Raw genomic sequence first — 15,478 nt, forward strand, 5'->3', positions numbered from 1 at the left:
CGGCTGTCCATCAGGATGCGGGAGCCGGGGCGGTGAGGGCGTCCCACTCACTCGCTCCTGGGTGCCTTTTCAGTCTCCCACTTGTAACACGTTTGAAACCGCAGAACTTCCGGGGAAATACTGCTTATCACCCGCCACTTCCTCACAGCCACAGAAAGCAGGAACTCTGCCGCCTTCCACCCCCAGCCCGGGCCTGCCTCGCAGGCCCTGTCTGTCACACACACGTGCACACACACGCGCACACGCACACACACACACTCACGTGGGGTGATGGTGCTGAAAGGGCCCAAGAGGAGCCGAGGGCCGGCGCCGCCACCCACTGCAGCCCTGCAGCCCCGACCACCAGGCAGCCGAGACCACGCCCGCGCAGAACGTGCCCGGGACAAGTGCCTCGGCCTTTGGGCAGGACAGCACCCCAACATCCGTGCGAGCTGCGCTGGCCCTTCTCCCAGGTGTCCCACTGCTCAGGTGCCCGGGTCCCTGCCGCCACACGGCCAATCCGATGGCGTCACGTTCATTAAAAGCTACGGTCTGCACCCAGCCAGGCTGCACGCAGCCTGGCCCTCCCCCCGAGAGGAGCCCGCCGCCCACCTGCATCCTTTCCAGGGGCTGGGGCTGGCAGGAGGCTTTGTGGACGAGGTACACGTGCTCCATATACTCCGTGATCCGCTGCAGGAAACTCAGAGGCTCATTGAAGGCGATGGGCATCGTGATCTTGGACAGCTCCTAGGGGGAGCCGGTGAGGACCCGTTACCGCCACCGCTACCGCTACCGGCGGCTCTGCCCAGACACCAGCGCCCCCGCACCCGCCCCTGCTCCGAGCGTCACTCCCTTGGAGCCGCAGCCGCCTGCGCAGGTCGAGACTGGAGAGGTCCTGCGGGAGCCCAGCCTGGGAGACAGAGCCGCTGCCCACCTGCCCACGGGCACCGTGCTCACGGCACACGAGCCTGCGGGCGCTCCCAGGCCGCCAGCTCCAGTGACGACCCCGCTCCTGTGTTGTGCCCCGTGCCACCTCCAGCTCCACGGTCCCAAAGCATCGTTCCAACCCGTCACCCCAGGGTGACTTGGAAACTCCTCGGCCTGGCAAGTGAGACCCCCTACCACGGCCCGCTCTCAGGTACCGTGCAGGCAGAGCAAGTGTGCAGTCCCGGTGCAGGGCGAGGCCAGGAAGGCGCTCGGGGACGCATGCTGCAGGGGGCACCGAGGGAGCCGGCATCTAGGGAGGGGGCTCCAGTGGAGGCCCTTCCCAGAAGCACGGCTGAGCAGCGCAGGACGGCTTTGTCAAGGGAGGAGCAGGGCTGGACAGGACGGAGGAGCAGGGCTGGACAGGATGGGGAGGGAAGAGGAGATGGGGGAGGGGAGGGGAGGGGAGGGGGGAGGGGAGGGGAGGGGAGGGGAAGGGGGAGGGGAGGGGGAGGGGAGGGGAAGGGGGAGGGGAGGGGAGGAGGGGAGGGGAGGGGAGGAGGGGAGGGGAGGGGGAGGGGGGAGGGGGGAGGGGGGGAGGGGAGGGGAGGGAAAGAAACGCTGCCGGCCCAAAGCCAGCAAAGATGCTGGCCTCACTCACGTCAGGAGAAAGGAAATGAAAGCACATGGAGAGTCCACTGCACACCCAACTCAAGTGGCAAACCCCCAAACCTCTGACCCCCGCCTGTTGGCAAGGCTGGGGGGAACCAGGCCACCCACACCTGCCGGTGGGAATGGAAAACGCGGCAGCCTCCGGAGAGGAGGGGACCCAGCCGCGCCCCCCGCTCAGCCTTTGGTCGGGCGGCCCCACGTGCAGGAGCCTAACCCCCAGCCCCTCCAGCAAACACGCAGCAAAAGGCCGGAAACAACGCGAACGTCCACCCACAGGGCCACAGCCAGTCAACTGCGGGGCAGCACGGCACGGCGACCAGAAGAAGAAGCAGCAGCTGTGCCCTCGCGGCTACACTGCGGAGTGGAAACAGGCGGAGAGGAGCCGACCGTCTATGTGAAGAACGGGAGGAGGCCACGCAGCCGGCGTTCTCACACGTGGCAGGAGGGACCAGAGCGTGTCCTGATGGTCACCTCCAGACTGCAGGCAGGGCACGGGGACCGGAGGCTAGACGCTTGGAACACACCTCGTCTGAGAGATGCGACTCTGGACTTACAATTTTAAACCAAAATTAAATTTAGAAAAGCCATCTCTAAACACCATAAACAAAACAAAACAAATGAAGCCACACAACCTCCCTGGGGGCACAATGACCCAGAGGCGCTAAAGCACAGGGACTGAAGAGTCACCCTCAGGGCAAGAACGACAAATGCCACAGACGGGCTCTCCTGAGCCGCACGTGTGTGGGCGCAGCAGCGGGTCACAAGCTACACGCTGCGCTAAATCCCTCATCTCCTGTGTCGTGAAAAACTGGGACTGTTGACGTGGCGGAAGAGAGACACAGACAGAAGACAGAAGAGGTTAGATAAATCCTGTGGCCTGGAATTTGAAGCATCGTTGAAACAAATCAAAACACAGCTCCTAACTCTCTCCCCTGAAAAGACCTAGAAACAAGACCAATCCAGTAGCCTCCCCCGGGCCCAGCTCTGGTCCTGAGCTCTCTCTCTCCCTGGACAATAAAGGTACAGGAGGAGCGGGGGCATCTTTTGTAAAGGAGTGCGGGCCGGTGTGAAGAGGCTCTCACAGCCAGAGACGGACACGTGTGCCTGGACGCAGCACAGGGCCAACCCCGTGGGCTGCTTGGTCAGACCAGTTATGCTGCCAGGGAACCAAAGACATCATGCGAACACCTGGATAGAGAATCAGTCACTGATCCCAACTGTCTTGTGCAAACCACGTTCACAGTAGAGGAGGGGACTTTCTCATCACAGAAATATGCCAGGTAACGAAAGAAGGGCAATCGTTATCAGCCTGGCTCCGATTTGCAACTCCTGATGAGCTAATGGGTCTGGGCACCAAGCACCAGCAGTTCTTAAATTCAGAAGAAGAGCAACAGAAAGGTCTTGTGATGGAAGGACCTAAACGAGTCCCCCACACAGGAGAGCCGCGCGCAGACGACTGGAGACTTTAGCACAGAGTGGGTGTTTGATGATGTTAAAGAATTATGTTACTTTCAAAAGTAGGATAATAGTATTGTGGTTGTGTTTAAAAAGAATCCCTATCCTTTAGTGATACATAAGACATGTTCACAAATGAAAAGGTGTTTGGAATCTGCTTCAAAATACCAGGGGAGGAGGGGGGCGGCGGAGGGGCGGAGGACGCATGATTAGCCCCGACTGGCAGTGGTGAGGGCTGGTGATGGGCAGGGGTCTTCATGAGATTCTGGCTACCTCTGTCGGGAACTGTCGTGTTCACTAGTCCGTGGCTGGTTCAGTGAGCTGATGGGCAGTGAAGAGAGGTGTGTCACCTCCCTGGAGGTGCATCCAGAGAGGTGAGTATCTCACGGGGGACAGCGGACGGATGCTGTGAAGTGGGGCGGTGCGACCAACCCCGAGTGTTACATCCAGCCTTACTCGGAATCCAGCCTACGGCCAGCTCCTTGGGGAACACAGTGCAATGATGTCACTCTGTGAAAAGAGGCTTTTGGTTTTAGACCTCTGAAGAGTCAAGACCGAGTGGCTTGTTGAGTTCGTCACACCCCCAGACAGACACTTTTCTGAAGACCTGAACTGTGCACACAGTCGAAAACGTAGGAGAGGACAGTGCTAAAAGAAAACAATCCTGAACATGTCACTTTAAAAGATCACAGATGTGTACAGATACACGTGTGTGAGCAAGCAGGGGTCAGTGTGCACTCTTAGGTTTTCCAGCCCTGTCTGCTGAGAGGCCTGGAGCAGTGACACCCTGGCAGCACCCAGGTCTCGGTTTCTACACACCATCCTCTAATAAAAGGTCATCGGTGGGGGCTTCCCTGGTGGCGCAGTGGTTAAGAATCCACCTGCCGATGCAGGGGACACGGGTTCGAGCCCTGGTCCGGGAAGATCCCACGTGTCATGGGGTAACTAAGCCCTGCGCTCTAGAGCCAGCATGCCACAGCTACTGAGTCCCTGCGTCACAACTACTGAAGCCCTTGGCCTAGAGCCCGTGCTCTGCAACAAGAGAAGCCACCGCTCGCCGCAACTAGAGAAAGCCTGCGTGCAGCAATGAAGACCCAACACAGCCAAAAATAAAATAAGTAAAAATAAATAAATTAAAAAAAAAAACACGGTCATCGGTGGAAAAACTGGGGAAAGCCCAGTCAAGTATGTGCTGCTGTTAACAGTAACGCCCCAGTGTGAGTGCCGTGGTTCTCATGTGAGATGCTGTCATTACAGAAGGCTGGGTGAAGGGTAAAAGACTCGCTATCCTGTGACTCTTCCGTAACTTTCTGTCAGTCTCAAGTTATTTCAAAAAAAAAAGATGAAGTCCCCTCTGGGAAAAAAGAACTGAAATGGATACGGGCAAAAAATAAATGCATTAGAAGACTGGGCTGAAGACCATCCGAGAAGCAGTGAAGTCATTTTTTGTAGCTCACGTAGCCCGAGTATGAGTCACCAGACGTGGCCGCGGCTGAGCACGCTGCAGTCTGCTCGAGGCAGCGCTCTCCCCTCCTGAGGAGGACCAGCTCCGACTCTCGCAGTCAGGAGAGACCATAAAAGGAAAGGCCTACGACTTCTGGACACTAAGTATCTAACTATTTTTCCTGTTACTCTGCCTGCAGCCCAGGGTGGGCAGGCTGGGGGACACAGAGCCTCGGTCCCTTGGTGTGTGGGCCAGGAACCCCACCAAAGCCCCCCAGTTCATGAGGATTATCCAAAGCCAGCTGGCTACAGCACATCACGAAACACCAAGGTAAGTGTAAACCCATCTGAAGCTCCTCATGTCAAGAGATTAACCTACAGAATGGGTGTCCTACTGTCTATTAATACTTTAGCTTTTGTTCACCTCTTCCCCTCCTGTATTTGTTCCTTTCCTGTTTTATTATCTTCACATCATGCTGTTTATAACTATGCAGAGTACATCTTCTTAAACTACCAGTAGTGCAATAAATTCACAGGAATTAAAAATGTGTAAGATTCACACTTCAAAACGAGTCCATCTGAACTTACCAAGCCAATGCACTTTTTCAATATACTCCACACGCTGAAATCACTTCTGGTAAACATTGGGGCAGGCAACGATGTCCTGTAAAGGGGTAACCAGAGTGACATGTATTTATTCAACCAATGTGAGAGTCACTTATGACTGATGGTTTTGCTCAATGACCGTGTCTTCCTTTAATCTTTCCAAGCATTAGCATTTCTCTATGCTGGCATGCCTGCAGAGAAAAAAAGGACCAGACTGCTGCTGAAGTCCCAAAGAAAGCTTTCTGCATCGATCTTTGGAGGGCCTCCTAGGAAGCAATCATGGCCACACAGGCGACTTTCCTCCACGGAGCTGGGGAGACAGGTCGCTGGGTCCCCCTGGGCAGCCGTGTGCCAGCCGCCTGGGGCAGCAGCAGGGCCACAGACGGAGGTGGAGCCAAGAGGACCCCAAGAGGGAACTGCATTACCAAAAGCTCTTCAGGGGCTTCCCTGGCGGCCCAGTGGTTAGGACTCTGCGCTCCCAGTGCAAGGGGCACAGGTTCGATCCCTGGTCGGGGAACTAAGATCCCACGTGCCGCGCAGCATGGCCAAAAAAAAAAGAAAGAGAAAACCTTTTCAGAAACCAGCTCTTAAACCCCTTTGAAGCCTGTGCTTGTCTTTCCTGAGGTACCTTCCTCCTCAGGTGTCTTCCCGCCGATGCCAGGGAAGCCCTGGGCACAGGAGACCCTGCTCACAGTCAACTGGGTCGGGGGACCACGGGCCCGGGGGGGGCAGGTGGGAGAGGAGGGCAAGGCAGCGGGAGACGAGATGGGAAAGAAAACTAACATTCACGAGGCACCACGTGCCAGGCTGCCGGCAACCAGCACGAGGCTCCACTCTGCCAGCTCTCGTCTGGGGTCCCGAGCGGCCACGGCAGGGCGGGCCCCCGCTGTGAGGGAGCCACGAGGAAGGAGCGTGGCTCTGTGGAGGGTGGGAAAGGGGTCCAAGGATGACCCTGGGGAGGCAGGAGCTGAAGAGATGGAGGTGGAGGAGAGGGCCGGGGCCGGGGGCGTGGAGCAGACGGAGCCCCGACGTGGGACAGGCCAGGTTCACCGAGGACCCCGAGAGGCCGGGGCCACAGACCCCCGGAGAGAGGCGAGGGCGCAGGTGCTCGTCCTAAGAGGAGAACCTCACTGTTCACGGCCCAAACCGCCACTGCAGAGAGGAAAAGGGGCCGCGTGCGCCTCGCCCGGGAGTTTACGAGGCGGAAGGCGCACGCTCAGACCTGTCCTCTGAGACGGCTGGAAGGAAGGAGGAGGGGCGGAGCAGTGAAGAGGTGCCTCCTTGGGGCATTCAGGAGCAGCAGTGGTGGGAGGGGGCCGTGACAGGAGCGGGCTGGGTGAAGGCATCCAAGACGCGACCGTCCGGAGGCTAGCGTGTCAGGCCAGGGGCTGGAGACGGGAGGGAGGGGCGGGCACGAGGGTGGCCTGAGCCAGATTCCCGCCTACAGGGTGCGGGGCGCTGACGGCAGAGGTCCGGGCCACACGAGCAGGCAGGAGGTGCTCTGACAGCTCCGGGGCCCCAGGTGGGCACTGGGTGCCAGCTCAGGGCAGAGATCTGGGGTGAAGCTGGGCTCCCTGGAGCCGAAGCGCAAACAGCGCGGGGTGACAGAGGCTGCCACCTCCACCCACCTGACTCACGGCCGTCCCGCCTACGCCCCCCCTTCTGCTGGTGAAGGCTTAGCTCACTGCCATCAGAATCTGCTTGCATGAGAATGCAGCGCTGGTGGGGAGAGAACGGACTGCGGCCTTGCTGCACTGAACCCTCCGAAACTCACTCACGGGGTGAGAGGTCGACGCGTCAAACGCAGGCGGCTCCGCGTGAAGCCTGCAGTTGGGTCTGATACCAGTGACCTCTGGCTCTGTGCCAGGCCCCCTGCCAACGTTAGGGCGCCCACGGAGTTCAGTCCCCCAGCAACCCCAGGGCAGGGACGGCCACCCGTCCGCTTACAGATGGGGGTCACGCTGAGGAAGCGCCATCACTGATCTCCAGGGGCCACGCAGAGGGCCAGTGGGTCTCAGGGTCTTTGGCTGAACAGGGCCCTGGGTCTACCCAGGGGGCAGGGCCCAGGTGACACGGGAAGGATGTTCCTCCAGCTCAGGGCCCGCTGCAGACGTGGGGCGAGGACAGGCACGCTGGGAGACTCCAAAACGTCCGTGTGGGATGACATACCTGTGCTTTTGAATTCCATTCTCTTGAGGAGGCCTCTCCCCAACTTTTCCAATCCCATTACTTTTGCTGGTGTCCACATGAATCACGCCAGTGACTCTCTGATTTGCCTCTGAAAATTCCCCAGAAGAGTTATCAGAATCAAAGCCTGTGCGAGACAAGCAGAGTGGTAACTTCTGCAGGACTTGGAATATGGAAAAGCCTACCTCTAAGAATTCTCACACTGCAAGCAGGCACCTGAAGCTCGAAAGTGCTTCTGACTGACACGTTCAGAGTAATGAACTCTGCTTCCCAAGAACCGAAGGTCGAGGCGGAGAACGAGAACCGCTCCCGGGGGGTCCCCGCATGAGGCCACCACCCTGCCACCAACGTCACACTCTCCAGGTCCTTACGTGGGGGGCGGCTCCCGGGCACCAGGACAGGTTTTCCCTGCTGTCGTCAGTGACCGTACCCTCTGGGGCGGCCACCTCTATGGTGTTCACACCTAACTCAGGCTGCAACCCCTTCCTCCTCTGCACAAGTTGCGGTCAAGCTCCACATCACGTCCTGAAACACAACCTGCTGCGGCGTTTCTAAGACCGAGCACCGCGCAAACACACCGCCAGAACCTACCAAACCGACCAACGGCAACCGAAACAGCAGACGACGGGTGCGAACGCGGAGGGCACGCCACGTACGTGGAAACCTCGGGGAGAGTGAACTATTAGGACTTGTGTGAAATACAGTCGTGTGGTCTCCTGGCCCGTCCCATCCCCCGAGTAAGAGTAACACCACCCTGGGCTGTGCTCCGTGCCCCTCTGCATCGGGAACGCTTTCTCCCAAAGCGACCAGTGGCTATAGGGAAAAGGAAAATGTGTTTCCTCTCAACTCAGCCAGTGCAATCCACTAAAATACTCAAGTTCTGCTCCAGAGCAAGCCCGGACGGGAGCTGTGGCTGCCAGGGCAAGTCCTTCCAGCTGGGGTGGGGAGCTCCTGACCACTGACTATCGATGACCTTGACTACTTCAGCGAGGGCACAGCCCACGAGGAGCTCAGGGCTTCCATAACAGCCCCTCATTTCCGAGAGGAAGGCGAGGCCCAGGGTGACAGGCCAGGCGGTGACTGTGGTCAGACACAAAACATAAACAAACCTGCTAATAAGCCTCCTTGAGAAAACGCAAAAATAACCTTCCTTCGTATTCTTCTATATTGACAGATGCACAAAACATAGTAGTATTGAGATTTATTACACAATGAACTTGAAAGGATATATTAAAAATGAACCTCTTGGACTTCCCTGGTGGCACAGTGGTTAAGAATCCGCCTGCCAATGCAGGGGACACGGGTTCAAGCCCTGGTCCGGGAAGATCCCACATGCCGCGGAGCAGCTAAGCCCGCGAGCCACAACTACGGAGCCTGCGCTCTGGAGCCCGTGAGCCACAACTACTGAAGTCCACATACCTAGAGCCCGTGCTCCACAACAAGAGACACCACCGCAACGAGAAGCCCACGCACCAAAACGAAGAGTAGCCCCCGCTCGCCACAACTAGAGAAAACCCACGTGCAGCAACGAAGGCCCAACACAGCCAAGAATAATAATAAATAAATTAATTTTTTAAAAAATGAACCTCTTAAATAATCAATGCTTTCTGAAATAGCCTGTCACCTCTAGTTTTTGTTAACTATCCCCAAAGCAACATCTACTAATCCCCAGTCTAAACTTAGCCTGAAGCAGTCCCTGCTTAAGGATGCCCAGTCCTATGGACCTGGTGTCACCCTGCACGGGTGTCCCTATCTCCGAGGACCTCCCTCAGGGCTGAGATTCTGGGCCAGTGTCAAGTAGAAAGTTCGCTTAAATCACAACCCTGGTGTGTGCCCATGAAAACAAGGCAGCTCCTCCCTCACAAGCGCATTGAAGTCTTGTCTCTGATGAAGCCAACACTACGTAACAGTTTAAACATTTTAATATACAACACATGTTTACTATAGAAAAAGAAAATACAGACAAGCAAAGGAGAAAGTTGAAATCATCTGTAATCTGATCACTCAGAGATACCCACCTTTGACAGGTTAGTCTGACTTTTATAACCCTTAATCTGTACATATTTTTCACGTACTTTAAAACCTTTCAATTTAAAGGTACTGATTCTTGGGCTTCCCTGGTGGCGCAGTGGTTAAGAATCCGCCTGCCAATGCAGGAGACACACGTTCGAGCCCTGGTCCAGGAAGATCCCACATGCCGCGGAGAAGCTAAGCCCGTGCACCACAACTACTGAGCCTGCGCTCTAGAGCCCGCAAGCCACAACTACTGAGCCCACAAGCCACAACTGCTGAAAATAAATAAATAAAGGTACTGATTCTTGTAGGAAGTAATTGCCTATCTTTTTAAAATTTATTTATTTGTTTATTTATTTATTTTTGGCTGTGCTGGGTCTTCGTTGCTGCGCACGGGCTTTCTCTAGCTGTGGCGAGCGGGGGCTCCTCTTCGTTGCGGTGCGTGGGCTTCTCACTGCGGTGGCTTCTCTTATTGTGGAGCACGGGCTCTAGGCGCGCAGGCTTCAGTAGTTGCGGCTTGTGGGCTCAGTAGTTGTGGCTCACAGGCTTAGCTGCTCTGCGGCATGTGGGATCTTCCCGGACCAAGGGCTCGAACCCGTATCCACTGCATTGGCGGGCGGATTCTTAACCACTGCACCACCAGGGAAGCCCCAGTAATTGCCTATTGAAGGCATTCATTTAATAACTGCTGGGTTTAAATACTTTTTAAATTAGAGTCACAAAGTAAGACTGATTCTATAAACAGGGAAGTAGTCACTGTCTGGGTATTTCATTGCATTGGGAGACTTCACATTTTTCGTCTTTCTGTTATTTGCTTGGGAACCAAAGGGCTGAGGTGAGGAATTATTTTCACCTAGACATCTGCCTCTTCCGCCTGCATCTCAGGGACACGCGGAGAGGTCCCGCCGTGCGGAGAGGCAGGGATGGGGTCACCTACACACCGCACTCCATGCAGTTCAAGTCCTGTCTGGGGAAAGACCTTCTGGAGTATCGGTTACACTGGTCCCAGGTGACAGGGAGCTTCCCAGGGGGCTCCCGGGTGAGAAGGCCACGCCGAGGCCGGGCCCACTTGGTCTCAGACGTGGTCAGCCTGCGAGGGCCAGGCGTCCCAAGGGCGTGACTCCCTGCCAAACACCCCGCGTGGTGGGAATTCAACTGCGAAAGACTACTGATGCGCGTGCGGGTTAAGCAGACAAGCACGCTTCCCAGCAACACACGTCTACAAGGGCCACAACAGCTATGAGGTCACGCAAGATAAGATGACTCAGCAGGTCAGCCTTTGAAAACAGCGATGAGCTCAGGGCCCGCTCCTCCTGGGCTTCGGACAAGAATAAGTCAATAATCTCAGGCCGCCCATCCCTCAACCTGCTCCAACCCTTCACTCAGGAGAAGCACGGCCGGTGAAGACCCGGGAGCGCGGGGACAGGGCTCCTCGAGACAGGAGGCAGCGGGGACGGCAACGGCGCCCAGGAACGAGCCTTTTGTCGTGCTGGGCACCACGCCCTTCTGGCACTGATTACGGAAGTGCCCCTCTGACTGCCCTAGGGAGGGTTAGCACTGACAAACCCGGCGGCAGTAATACTTCAGAGCTGCTATTTCTATGTTCCCACACCTGAGAGGGGGGCATGGGCTGGAAGAGTCTCCTGAAGTCCGTCTCCACCAGGAAGACCCCTCGATAGAGAAAGCAAAGTGACGCTCCCCCTGCTGACGAGGGGGGTGCAGGGCAGACGACGGGGGGCGCCTTGAACGTGAGGTCTGGGGCCCCCTGTGGTCACCTGTCCCTCGGGTGGTAACAGGAGGAGGAGGGGTTGTTCCAAGCAAATGCGAACCAACCCAGCCGGCCTCTCCTCCCCCTGCCACCCCGCCATGCACTCTGCCCACCGAGCTGTGTACCAGCACTCACAGGGGTGTGTGAAAAGCGAAACAGAACTGAACGCTGACACAGTAAGAGCTGCTGTGAAAGCAGGTAAATGTACTATTTTTTGGTAGACTTTAAGCAGTGCAAAACACGATACAGTTATAAGACAGAACAATACATTTTTCATCATTAAGTATAAATAATATAAGAATGCTGACCATCTCACTTAGGATCCAAATAAAAATATTTACACCCCAGAGCAACTCTTAAAGACTAAAACACCGTTGCCCTTTCTTGTTATCTTTAGTGGTCCAAAGTTGATGTTTTCCCCCAAATCTAGGATAGGACACATGCTTTTACTGAAGGCTGGTGCCTGGGGACATGTCAGCTCTCTCCCTACACGGTTTTCCTGGGCCGTCCTCACGTCCCGGGGCTACGTCTGAGGCCTGGGTCCGAGGGCTTCGTGCTCACGACACAATCTCTGAACCTGCCTCTCCCTCCGCTCACCTGTGACGGCGTCAAAGAACTCCTCCTCTCCGTTCATCCTTCAGGGCCAGGCTCCTCCGCTGCCTGATCTGTAGGGTCTGCTACTGAATCATTGTACTGGATCTACATCGACAGTGTAAGAAACTTCACGCTATGAACTTTTTAAGGTAAAAATCCAATAGGCACTGGAGATCTAAAGGGAAAAAAAAAAAAACCACATTTTGGTATACTTAGCTTTCAGAAGTTGTATGGTTTAGAAACATTTAAAAATACCCACTCACCATTCTTGAGGTCAATCTCAATTACATCTGAGCAAAGAAGTAAAAGGAGTGATCTCATACAAGAGGAAACAGTCATAATATCCGCATCCATCAACGGGCAGCACGTCCACAAGTAACCACCATCTGAAGTTACTTTAAAAGCCACTACACTATATAAGGAAGCAGTGAAACGACTATAATCTGGGGGTCGCGTGGACACTTCGAGAGGCAAGTTAGCTAAAGTGAGGCATCCACACGCTGGGGCCCCACCACACCTCCGCTGACGGCCACTGCGAATCTTTACCAGAAGCTGGAACAAACGGTTATAAATAAACGCAAAGTTATGTGAAAACATTTATTTCACATCAACCTGAAACCAATTTTCAATTCTAGAGAATTAAAACTGCTGTGTAAGTTAGTTGTTATCAGTATAAACTGTAATCAACTTAAATTTTCTCAAAATTATTTTAGCTCAATATTTTAGTAGAACTCATGCATATTAACTTCTCCCATCATGAAGCACAGTATTTCATAAATGGCAAGAGACTGAAGCAAAAGGTCAACCTTGTCCCAGAAGGTTTGACTTCTTATGAAAATAAGCAGAGACCCATATTTAATTGTGTGAGCCAGGTAGCGACGGGACCAAGAGCTCTCCTCCAGTTCTGAGAGCAGTGAAGGAACAGGTGGTCCCGAGGAGGGATGCGTCCTCTGTCCTTGGAGTGGCCACACGGAGCTTGGTGACACCTCCAAAGCGCTCATCTCTGGGCTCCATCCTGAGCACGTGTGAGCGTCTACATCATGCAACAAACTGGCATTAGGTCGTTCCGCTCTTCCTTCCCCAAAAGGCTCTTCCAGAGTTTCCTTTTCCTTTCCCAACCTCCCAACCAGCCAGCAGAACCAGACACCTATGCAGCTCCTGGAAACACCCATTCAAAGCCTCACTCAGTAGTTGATGGTTGGGTTTTCTTTGGCAAATTAGAGAAGCTGTTAATGCTTCTGATTCCTCTCTGATATGACAGGTCCCATCTACAACATCCTGCAATATATTTGACCTCTAGAAGCCACTAAAAGGAACCAGTGTTCCCTGGAGGAGAAATGGCTCAGTCCAGGACTCGGGTCCCTCTAGAGGCAGCAGGAAGCTGGCAGGACTACTGGGGTCAGGTCAAAAGGCTCAGTCGAACCTACAGAGGTTCCCACTGCGACAACGGGATGATGTGAGCCCCGTGAACAGCCAGACGGATGGAACACATTCCATACATTTAAGTCCCCGAGTTCACGGAGATGCTGAGAAAGAAATTAACTGGTCACCACTGGATGGATGATGCCAACACAGTCTTTTGAAAACCAGGACACGACAGGGAAGCGTCAAGCCTTTCAGCTGCCTTCCTGTACAGACTCCCTGCCCCACTTTAGTTATTGATTTATTTGGCTGCATCGGGTCTTAGTTGCGCATGTGGGATCTTTCATTGTGGCGAGTGGGCTCTCTAGTTGTGGCGCGGGCTCTAGAGCGCTCCGGCTCAGTAGTTGTGGCACGCTGGCTTAGTTGCCCCTCGGCATGTGGGATCTTAGTTCCCCGATCAGGGATCGAACCCACGTCCCCTGCATTGGAAGGAGGATTCTTAACCACCGGGCCAGGGAAGTCCCTCTCTGCCCCACTTTTTAGAGGCGTTCCTGCCGATCCAGGAAGGACTCCGGGTGTGTGGCGTCGCCGTGTACAACGCTGACGAATTCCCACGTCTGGTCACTGACCACCCACAGCTGTGCTGTCACAGACCCAGATGTGCTGTGTGACTCCTCTGAAGGGGTCCTGTCGAGAAAAGCAAGCCAAACCCCGGCCCTCCTCCAACTGTAACTATCAACTGAAGGAGCACGGGGCACAGAGGGACACGCTGAACTCCAGCGCGGGGACACGGTGGGCAAAAGCCAGACTCCGGGGAAGTCTACAGGGCAAAGCCCAGCTCCTTCAACCAATAAGTCACAAAGGAAAAAGCGAGGGACAGGTGAAGGGATACTCTGCTATCTCGCCTGAGGTGACAGTTTCATGGGTGTAGACATAGGTCAAAACTCACTGTACACTCTAAATATGTGCAACTTAACTGTATGTCAATTATACCGCAAAAATGATACTTTAAAAAAAGGCACAGGTGTCATAATTGCATTTTTTTAAAAGAGCCTTGGGACTTCCCTGGCGGTCCAGTGGTTAAGACTCCGTGCTTCTAATGCAGAGGATGCAGGTTTGATCCCTGGTCAGGGAATTAAGATCCCATATGCTGTGCGGCACGGCCAAAAAATAAAAAAAATGTTTAAATATATTTTAAAAAGAGGCCTTATCTTTTAGAGCTACACACTGAAATATGTACAGATGAAATGATAGCATGTCTGGGATTTTCTTCAAAATGACTTGGGAGGAGTGGGCAGGGTGATTAATGGGACAAGATGGGCCAGGAACTGGTAAACTGCTGAGGCTAGAAATGGGCTCACAGGGGACCACTGTGCTATTCTGTCTGCTTCTCTGTACATTTAAAATCTCCCGGGACTTCCCTGGTGGCACAGTGGATAGGGAGCCGCCTGCCAATGCAGGCAACACGGGTTTGATCCCTGGTCCAGGAAGATCCCACATGCCGTGGAGCAACTAAGCCTGTGCGCCACAACTACTGAGCCTCTAGAGCCCGCGAGACACAACTAATGAAGCCCTCGTGCCTAGAGCCCGTGCTCCGCAACAAGAGAAGCCACCGCAATGAGAAGCCAGTGCACTGCAACGAAGAGTGGCCCCCATTCACCACAACTAGAGAAAGCCCGCGTGCAGCAACGAAGACCCAACACAGTCAAAAATAAATAAAATTAAATCTTTAAAAAAAATTTTAAAAGAATAATAAAAGACTACATCCTTTGTTATCAAAAAATAAAATAAAATAAAATCTCCCATAATAAAAGGCATGTTGAAAGCTGTGGTATTTTCCTTTTTTATATGCTTCCTCACCTGTAACAAAAGTCCTAATGTTAAAAGTAAATCAATCCGGGGCTTCCCTGGTGGCGCAGTGGTTGAGAGTCTGCCTGCCAATGCAGGGGACACGGGTTCGAGCCCTGGTCTGGGAAGATCCCACATGCCGCGGAGCAACTGGGCCCGTGAGCCACAATTACTGAGCCTGCGCGTCTGGAGCCTGTGCTCCGCAAGAAGAGAGGCCGCGACAGTGAGAGGCCCGCGCACCGCGATGAAGAGTGTCCCCTGCTTGCCACAACTGGAGAAAGCCCTCGCACAGAAACGAAGACCCAACACAGCCATAAATAAATAAAAATTTAAAACAAACAAACAAAAAAACAAAAAAAGTAAATCAATCCAAACTTATGGAAAGTCTTTAAAATGAGGGTGTCAGATGTCCGGCTGGACAAACACTGAAGTCACAGGCTGGGCCGACAGCTGGGACCGTGACACGGCTGCAGTCCCTGCGACCCTGCTACGAGGACTACGCGGTCTGACCGTCACCAAGCACCAGAGTCCCGTCTGGGGAGGCTCCACAAGGTCAAGGCCAAAAGCCTCACAGCAGCCATCAGACTTGCTCCGCGTGTGCAAGGTGGAGAGTTACTCCCACCCAGT

General features: G+C 54.4%; 1 protein-coding gene across 6 annotated transcripts in view; it reads right to left on the bottom strand.

Annotated features, from left to right (window-relative positions):
* Positions 1–15,478, bottom strand: part of OSBPL2 (oxysterol binding protein like 2) — a 41,888-nt gene that overhangs the window by 13,017 nt on the left and 13,393 nt on the right. For 2 of the 6 annotated variants that reach the window (XM_082428862.1, XM_082428867.1), the window contains exons 2-5: positions 11,645–11,816; positions 7,249–7,393; positions 5,062–5,137; positions 592–726 (exon numbers count right to left, since the gene is read on the bottom strand). In XM_082428862.1, the coding sequence (XP_082284988.1) occupies positions 592–726; positions 5,062–5,137; positions 7,249–7,393; positions 11,645–11,681 (393 nt within the window). In that variant the 5' untranslated portion in view covers positions 11,682–11,816. The remainder of the gene's footprint in view (positions 1–591; positions 727–5,061; positions 5,138–7,248; positions 7,394–11,644; positions 11,817–15,478) is intronic. The other 4 variants (XM_082428863.1, XM_082428864.1, XM_082428866.1 and 1 more) reach the window with 4 other exon arrangements.

Source organism: Balaenoptera physalus (assembly GCF_965194825.1).
Source record: "Balaenoptera physalus genome assembly, chromosome: 16".
In the NCBI taxonomy this organism is placed as follows: Eukaryota; Metazoa; Chordata; class Mammalia; order Artiodactyla; family Balaenopteridae; genus Balaenoptera; species Balaenoptera physalus.